Consider the following 9133-nt stretch of genomic DNA (forward strand, 5'->3'; position numbering starts at 1 on the left):
GCATCGGCTTAAGAGAGAACGAGCCTGACTCAGGCAACAAGATCTGCATCTAATCTAAGGTTTGTTTATTTTACCTCAAGACCATTTATTAAGACTTCCGTTTTGATTGAGTCTGAGCTACGGTTGATATCCGAAGGGCAGGCTTGCATCCAGAAGCCTGGTGCATGGGCCCAACTAAATATAGAGCCTCTCTGAGATGTCCAATACGCAGAGATCATATAAACAAGAGCTCAATCATGGTTAAGGGACTTGGTTTCCTAATATTACACAGGTCTAAACCAAAGAAAAGTGCCATGAGGGGCCCTCAAACAGCAGTGGCTCATATTTTTGTTCTTTAACTGAAGTATAAACTCTACATGAATATTTTTACTCTGTAGTATTGTTCTTTTTTTAAGGATAACATAACAAAATCATATTTTATTGTTATTGATGTATAAATATAGTTTAAAGTAAGTGAAATATCTTATTTCTTATTGGTTTACTAAAATAAAGATCAGAAGCCCAGACTTAACTGCTCATCTTTTATTTTGGTATATGTAAGGACCACTTGTTGCTCCACAATAGTCATTTCAGTGCAACAATTTGGCCTCAAGTGTTTTGACAGCACACCCACCACCAATATCACAACCTGTTCCTTGGCTTTACAATCACACAGAGCAACGTGAGGACGAATGCATAGGAGCCCAGCATCAAGCAAAGTGCTGCTAGTAGAATCACCTGATAAAGTTCATTCATATCTGGCCAATCATCCAAAAAGCCATTCAGAAAACCAAAAAAGGCACATGTCATAACATTGCATCAGAGTTCTCGCTGAAATCAGAGACCTGTGGGCGGAACAGGTGGTGTGTTACAGGCTCATTTACAGCGAGATGAGTTCAAGTATCACAGTCACAGGAAGAATCACACAGGTATGTCTAGGTTTTAGTCAGAATGTCCTTTTTTAGATAGATGTAGTGGCCAAATGGTATGTTCTATACTCACAAACCTCCTGTTAGAGGGGCTTTATGATGGCAAAGGCACCGGCATGCAGCCTGACCTCACTGCTGAAATCACCATTTAGTGCAAAGCAAACATCAGTCCTGATACAGCAGGAAGCCAGAGAAGGTGCTGTACTTCCATGTGCTGCCATAGATAGCGCCACGATGCAACCTTAGCCACACCTGGTCTCCTTGGAAAAGAGGGAGGATGGCATGGTTGCTGGCTGTCTCATGATCCGGGGCTCCGTCATTGGCATACGCCGACACCATCACCTCCTCATTACGCATGAGGTTAATGTAGAGTGGCACATTGATGGCGAGCTTCAGGATGTGAAAGATGAAGACGTAGGTTCCATTCACAGGGCAGGTGAACCGACCAATGTGGGTGTCGTACATCTCCCCCAGGTTGCTGTGCAGCTGGTCAAACACGATTGGCTGGTCCAGGTTGCCGGGGGCGAAGTTTGCCGTTCGAGAAGCAGTGAAAGCCACCCGCAAAGGCTGGGAGAGCGGGTACAGCTGCATGGGCAGCAGGGTGGTGTGGTGGGGGCCGTGGGGAGTGAGCGGGACCTCCACGGTGGAGACAGACATTGAATCTCCATGACCAGAATCCACTACTGTGAAGTTTCCGTCCCGGTCAGGGCTGCTCACCAGGGAAGAGTCACTCCAGGCTGCTGAAGAGCAAAAGTTAACAGTAAATAGAACGCAGAGCATGTTATAATAATGCCTCCTGGATACTTGATTGTGATTGGTTGCATCACTTCTTTATTAAAAGAAAAACAAACAAAACATTTAGTCCACAAAACAATTCTCACATGTAGAACCTTTAAGCTGAAATTCACACTTGTATCCTTACCACTAGAGTTATGTCTCCCACTTCCTCGCCTGTAGCTGTGTTGATAGCCAGAGTCCTAGAAAAGGCATTACGTTCTGGTTAACATAATTTCTGACTAAATCTAGGATCCAAAAGTTACCACGACAAGAATAAGTCCTTTCCATTATGTTTCATGGCAAGTTTGCTTGATGATTTCTGTTGGTGTTACATCGAACACAGTAGAAATGAATAAGAAAATCAAATAATCAACTTACACGTGTAGTATAGAGGAGAGGGCCAGAGTCCCTGAGATGAGACTGGGGAGTATAGGATCCTCCTGAGGAGCAGAAACCCATTTCAGAAACCTCTGATCTTTAATCAGGACTACAAACTAGTAGGAGGAAAGAAAGAGGAAATGGTGCAAACCCTGAAAGAAGAAAAGGAAAGCTGGGGACAGATACCTCGGTGCCAACCAGAGGAGCGAAAGGTTTGTGCCAGTCCTTTGCCGCCACGTGCCATACCTCTCACGGGTCCTCTGGTGTAGTACAGCTGGCCAGGTCGAATCACGCCTCCACCTGACTGGCCAGGGGACAGGAAGATCTGCCCACCGCTACCCACGGTGTACTCTGGGAACATACAGCAAGAGGTGCATCAAGATTGTTCAGTCCATGGGATTCTTGGAGTAAAAAGGTCTTCCCCAACATACCTGGCTGTGGTTCCTCTTCTGAGAGAGCAAACTCTGGAGGTGTTTGGGTACTGGCACTGCAGTACCTGGGCCCAGAGAAACCTGCTGAATCTTGTTTGTAGTTGAGCTCCCCATTCTGAGGTAAGGAGGTGTTCACCTTGAAGACCTACAAGAAAGCAGAAAACCCTGTAAGTCCTGTGCAGCTGCTGCACATAGACTAATTTCAACCATAGTTCACACTATGGTTCTAACTCCCTCCTATTAAATCCAAACATGGACAAAAGTGGGACGACGACAAAAAAAAAAAAAAACTGGTGAACACCGTGTACTCTGACTCACTGATTGGATGCTCTGAAACTGTGCAGAGGTGAGACTTCTCCTGGTGGGGGGTGTAGAGAAAGCCTGTCCCTGGGGAGGGGTGGAGGTGCAAGATGTCACCCCATTACAGGGGGACTGCTTTCCTGAATTGGTTACTGGCGTCTGTAAAAGGTTAAAAATACAACGCATTGTGAATACACCTAATAGCATCTAACGCTTCATCTGCTGACAGAAAGCCAGCTCACAAGAGGGCAGCTCTTCTCCTCCAGACCAACAGAGATGGTGGACTCCCTGCAGTACAGTGGCGGTGAAGGATACATCTTTCTTTCAGTCAGCTGTAGTGACTCCTGCAGAGACAACACCGCTTAACAGTTTTAAAGCCAAATATAGGCCGTGTCTGACAGTCACCTGCTCCTTACATGAGGTAGGTCCTTTGAAAGCTCCAGGTCACTGGTCTCCAGACACTCATCTCCATTGGTTAAACTGGCTTTCCGCTCCAACAGCCTGGTAGGCAGTGGGGTAGACTGAATGTGGCAGATGACAGTGAAGTGGTTTTATTTAAAGTCACAGTCAAAGTGTTGAAGAAAAAGAACAGACTGCTTACATGCATTGTTTTGGGCAGGACGTCAGCAGGGCTTCTCAAACCCGACTGAGCTGGTTATTGAGGAGGAGAAAAAAAAAAAAAAAAAAAAAAAAAAGACTGTTAAACAACACTCCAAAACCAGAGCTGTATGTTTCCGTTGAATATTCTGCATTATTTGGTTCTGAGATGCTAATATTGTGCGGGTGGACATCAGCCTCTGAAGGGGTGCATTGTACAGTTCTTTATACTCAGGTTGGGACTTCAGCCATGTGCTCTTTAGTTTCCTGTTACCAAGTGTAAATGCTAAGCCCGATTAAAAATATAACTTCCTGTTTTGGTCCAGACCAGTGAAACTAAACCCTGTTCTGGGTAAGTTCTACTTCACTTCAGATTGGCCTAAACTATTCATTTGGAGTCCTAAGTGCTGTCCATATTAGTGTATGGCAGGAATCAAGGCAAGAATAGTCCTGAGGTCTAAATGTGTCGAGTGCTTCGACATAAACATCTGCTAAGATAAATTTAATATACATTTTTAAAATCTGTAACCTAACACTTAAACAACCACCCATCAACTTGCAACTAATATTCTGAATGTACCCAGGGGAGAGGGAGATCCGGACGGTCGTCTCTTCAGCCTGGGGTGGCTATTTGTAGGAGAGCTCTCACCCTCTAGGAAAGAGTCCTAAACAGGAAAACATCTTTTTAAAACATTCAAAGCAGCGAACTCTAATGCCATATTGAACTGACAAACTCTGTGCACACAAACAACCTACCTGCATGAAACTGAAGGAGCTATGGATCTTCGTCATAAGGTCCTCAAGGCGCTGCTTCCTCAGGATGGGGTCTTTGGGTAAGGTGGATGGGGAGTCAAAAACTTCTACAGGCATATCCAAGTGAAGTGTCTGTCAGGAATCACACAATGCTTTACATACTTGTTGTTTACAGAGATCGTGCGCAATTGTCTTGTGTACTCACCAACTTGGAACTGTGGTCTCCTCTAGCTTTCCTCCCTTTTCTCTGAGGAGGATATCAGGTGTTAATCATCTGATCTGTAGAAACCATAACCCCCCCATTCATGGCTGAGTCAACAAACTCTTTAGTGTGCACTTTTACCTCTTTGCAGTCAGCAGACCGTTTCTTGGTAGTAACTGGTAAAACCTTAGGGATGAAGGTGGCAGCTCCCCTCCATGGTTTATGGACTGTGGTTTTTGGGCATGAGGGACTGTCTGTGAACTCCATATCCCAGCAATCAGGAGGCTCCCGATCCCTCATAGCCTGGATGTCCTCCTTCCAGTTCTGAGTGGGAGGACTCTCCATGTCAGTCCGGTACAGTCTGTTGAAAAACTGCCATATCACCAACAGAGCATCAGTGAATCCTGGAGCATGCTCAGTCACACACACACAAGACAAAGATAAGAGCGCAAATGTCTTACCTCCTTAGAAACTTCTTTCGGTTTTAAATTTAATATGGCTGATGGAGAAAAGAATTATACAAATTATAGGTTTGTTGGCAGGTTTTATAACAAAAAATATCTAGCAACAGATTGTTCGAGTTTACAGTAGGCATGATCTTACTGCTGTGGCTGGTAGAACTCAGTAACACCTCTTGAGTCTTGTTGGGTGGAGGTGGAATACAACTGAAGTACTTCGACTTCAGCAGCCTGGTGAGTTCTTCTTTCAACAGTTTAACTGAAGAGAAAGGATAAATGTACAAAAGTTTGCAATCTGCATGACGTCATTAATTTTTAAGCTTCCAAAAACATAGATGGATACCATACAACAATATGAAAACAAGACTGCATTTCTTAAAGAAAACCAGGCGTGAACGCTGAAATCGCTTGCAGTTTGTCTTCAAGCGTCAAATGACAGTAACTGAGAATGTATTCTGTAATTACAAGAGGAATTTAATTTGCGACGAAACTGTAATCGTCCTTTCAGGACACGATGGTTGCTGGCACTGCTCACTAGAGCTGGGAGTACATTACGAAAACCTAACAGGTCTAGGTCCCAATAATCTGGTGAAAAGGTCATTGATGGGATTTTAAATGTTTTTGTAGGATTCACCAGTCACATTGTGCTTGCAGACAAGGGTCACTGCATCACACAACAGGTTCAGAGTGCAGAAGTACTGCTGTTGCATCCTATCTAAAAGCTTGTTGACCCTTTGCAACCTAAAATCTAGATCCAGTGTCAGAAATAACAGCAAATGAAGGAAGCCACTAATTTGGCAATAATGACAATAGGCACTAATAAAAACTAATACATGGTACTCTAGAGATTAATCTTGTAGAGATCACATTAGGCATATCTTGAAGAAGCACCCAACAGAGATCTTGTTGTCTTACTTACATGAGGTTCCAGCCACAGGCTTGTCTTTCCCCTCCAGCAGGTCCAGATAGACCACAGATGCCTGCTCCATCTGCTTCTCTAAACTGAAGCGCACAGCCAAGAAAGGGTACAAGATTTTACACTGGTCTACACCCAAAAACTAGCCTGGCTAGCTATCCCATCTTTTTCCCCCTGTTCTATACAAGGACTTAATGTGTTCTCTGTGGATTTGAGCTGAATTGACAGCATTCTGTACCAACAGACACAGAGACAAAGCATATGACATAGGAAGTCTCAACCAGACTAGTATCAACAAAAAGCATCCGAAACAGCAGTAGAGAAGGTACACCAGTAAATGTGGTTGGCTTTGCAATAAAAACTCTCAAATCCAAGCCGATATTATATGCATACAGCAAGTCATCACATAAAGCCTGCCCCCTTTTAAATAAACCGACTTGATATGGTTTGTACTGCAAGCAATGAATTCCAGACCCATTTCATAGAGACAATTTGAATGGGCATGGCTAGCCAGGGTACCCTCAAACATTACCTCCAGATCATTTCATTGAATACAAGCAACACATTGGATTAATAATCCATGTAGTGTTACACTGCAGGTTTATTTTGCAATTTACCCAGAATTCATAGCGAATTAGGGAGTCAATGCATAGATTTAGAGCATTTAATTATGCGAGTCATTAGACATATTATGAACAGTTCTTGCAAGACATGAGTCAGACACCAGAAAGTCCACCACTACTAGCAGCCCAATCTTTAGTGTGTGTGAGAGACTGTGACTTTCACCTCATTTGGTTATCCCTCTCGACTCCCAGCTGGGTGGCGAGCTGCCTCAGGCTGTGTAGCTGCTGGGCAGGGACATGCGGTGCCTGGTTGTGTCCGGCCAGCAGGTCTTCCCTGACATGCTCCTGCTGCAGGCTAGCAAGGAGGTGCTGGAGCTGGAGCACCGTAGTCAGACGTTTTCTCTCTGCATCCACCTTTGCCACCTGCTCCTTCTTCAGCACCTTCTTCTGGGCTCTCAGCAGCTACAGAATAAGACTGAAGTCAATTAGCTTAGCATAACATCTCAATCATCTATCTGGGTCAAAAGTACTTTACTTCAGTGCCCAAATAAGATGCATGAGACTGCTACATTAGAACATTCTGGATGTAGGCAATGTGGTGAGTGGAGTTTTGTCTTGGCACAGGAAGACTTTGGGATCACTTCAGGGTCAATATGGCAAGTAGGAGTTATCAGAAGTACCAGGTACCTGGTATTTTTTTAACCCTGTGATTGACTTGTGACCTGGGTGTCCCCTACTTTTCACACATGGACAGCTGGGATAGCCTCCTGTGACCACGTATTTCAGGACAAAGGGGGTTCTGAAAAATGAGCTTTAATTACACCTCTAATGCTCTGAGGCAGGAATTTAAGTAATATTTAGCCTGCAGTGTGAGGTACAATATCATCACATCATCAACACATTAAAATCACTCTGGCTGAAAGTCTGAGTTTACATTCTGAGTTAAACCATCCAGGCTTTTGTGCAGCTCCCGTGCAAACTCCAGGTTATGTTGCACCTCCTCGTACTTTTCCACAGAGGCCTAGTGAGACAGAGACACATGTAATTTGTGCCATTCATGAGGACACACTGTCACATTGCCTTTATGCGTCACCATCTGATCTTTGTTCAGCCCTTCGCCTCCAGCCAGCCTCCTCTTGTAGTCCTCCAGTTTTAGCTGTGGACACACAAAGACACATGACCAAAAAAAAAAAAAAAAATCCAAGTGGACACCCACATCCAGCATTTCAAAGCACCGCACAACCTGCCCTACCTTCTTTTTCTCCAGGTTACGGACTTTGTGTTTGAGGCAGATGAGGCCATCTTCTATGTAGGTTTCGTAGCCGTGGTAGGTGGTGGAGACTTCCAGGTTGAGCTGCAAGGTGTTTGACCCTCTGGGTGAGGCCACCTTAGGGCTACCACAACCACCACCAGCACCATCACCACCGGATCCCTGGTCCTCCTGTCTTTCCTCCCCCTCTGCCGAGCGCTCAGGTGAAGGGGTGACATCCAGGTTGGGGGAAGGAGACAGCTGTACCATGATGTGTTTCACACTGGAGAGAGAGAAAGAAGGGACACATTTTAGCCGAGAGCTGTGCAGCTGCAACAGAGAGAAGAGCTGCAGCTGCTGCTGCTGCTGCTACTGGTGCCAAGCGTTCAATAGAGATGGACTCAGCCCAGTTTGGGCAGCTGCCAACCCCGTGACACTGCATTTACAGCGGCCACTGGACAGCGTGCTCTCTCTGGATGAATCATGAAAACAGGACAAGCAGAAAAGCTTCAAAACACGCACAATACAAACAAAACGAGGAGCCGTTTCAGACGCTTTGTGTTTTGGGTTTGATATCCCTGCGCACGTGTGATATATCAGCCACACTTATCCTGATCGCTGGGTGGAGATTCATATTAGCAATTATAACAATTAAGCATGAGCAAAATGACGCACCAAATCTCAACTTTTCTGGTGCCATGACTCTAAACCTCACCTCGGATTTCAAGTTTAAACGCCACATGCGTCAGCATCTTATTAAACAAACAAACAAATAAAAAACCCACAGCGGGACCCACCTCGTGTCTGTGGCTCTTGGGCGTTAAATCCTCACCTGAAGAGCCCCACAACTGACCGGTCCGATCCCCCGCTTTTCTTTCCCAATCGCTCGCAGAGGCGGCGCCGGTGTCCGCTCATACCTTTATATACTGTGCCGACTGGGCCACACACACACAAATGCTGGGGGGGGCATCCACATCCGGTTCTGGCACCTGTCAGTGCACGCACCGGATCAGACTGAGACATCATTATCACATGATGTCTCACACTGGAATATTCCAACAGTGGTTTAATGTTGATTATGTCAATTAATAGGAAGCTACCTTCAGTTTAGAGGTAAAAGTTAAAAAAGGCTTCTGATAATGTTTTTATTTATACATATATAACATTATGAAACCCTGGATATCACTAAACACACACACACACACACACTGAATTTGAAACCTCACAACCAAAACTAAAAAAGCTAAAAGACAGTAAAATTCTACATTGGGCAGTATTTTTGTTGGATCCATGTTTAATAGTCCAAAATATAGTAGCAGTAAAAACATTAACATACCTGTGACACTCAGCTGGCAGGTTTTTAGGCTTCTTCATGTGATCACAGCACAACTTCTAACATGATCACCCAACTCATATACAATGTTCACTTTGGCTTCAGGCTCATTCCGGTCTCCACTGTTATATAGAATATGCAGCACACAAACACTAAAGATCCCATTCTGCTGTCATATGTGGTTTTCCGAATGCATGTGTAAGTCCAAGATCCAAAACACATAGAAACAATGAGCAGAAAGATGGTAAAATGCTTCACGAGCTGCAGA

The 9133-nt window shown here is 44.6% G+C and overlaps 1 protein-coding gene across 4 annotated transcripts; it reads right to left on the reverse strand.

Moving 5' to 3' along the window:
* Nucleotides 1-507: 507 nt before the first annotated feature.
* Nucleotides 508-8420, reverse strand: caprin2 (caprin family member 2). 4 transcript variants are annotated; one of them, XM_028398307.1, is made up of 21 exons: nucleotides 8330-8420; nucleotides 7536-7815; nucleotides 7377-7439; nucleotides 7218-7304; nucleotides 6507-6745; nucleotides 5724-5806; nucleotides 4950-5063; nucleotides 4808-4845; nucleotides 4488-4718; nucleotides 4350-4391; nucleotides 4148-4276; nucleotides 3972-4056; nucleotides 3396-3445; nucleotides 3211-3315; nucleotides 3037-3138; nucleotides 2813-2953; nucleotides 2495-2639; nucleotides 2310-2414; nucleotides 2064-2125; nucleotides 1831-1885; nucleotides 508-1648 (listed from the first exon to the last, which is right to left on the reverse strand). In XM_028398307.1, the coding sequence occupies exons 2-21, from the start codon at nucleotides 7800-7802 to the stop codon at nucleotides 1074-1076; spliced, it is 2718 nt and encodes a 905-aa protein (XP_028254108.1). In that variant the 5' UTR covers nucleotides 7803-7815; nucleotides 8330-8420; the 3' UTR covers nucleotides 508-1073. The 4 variants fall into 4 exon arrangements, with proteins under 4 accessions (XP_028254108.1, XP_028254107.1, XP_028254102.1 ...); XM_028398306.1 differs by having other exon boundaries at nucleotides 508-1645; nucleotides 2250-2414; XM_028398301.1 differs by having other exon boundaries at nucleotides 2250-2414.
* Between the last annotated feature and the right edge of the window lie 713 nt (nucleotides 8421-9133).

This window comes from Parambassis ranga, chromosome 2 (assembly GCF_900634625.1).
Source record: "Parambassis ranga chromosome 2, fParRan2.1, whole genome shotgun sequence".
Lineage (NCBI taxonomy): Eukaryota > Metazoa > Chordata > Actinopteri > Ambassidae > Parambassis > Parambassis ranga.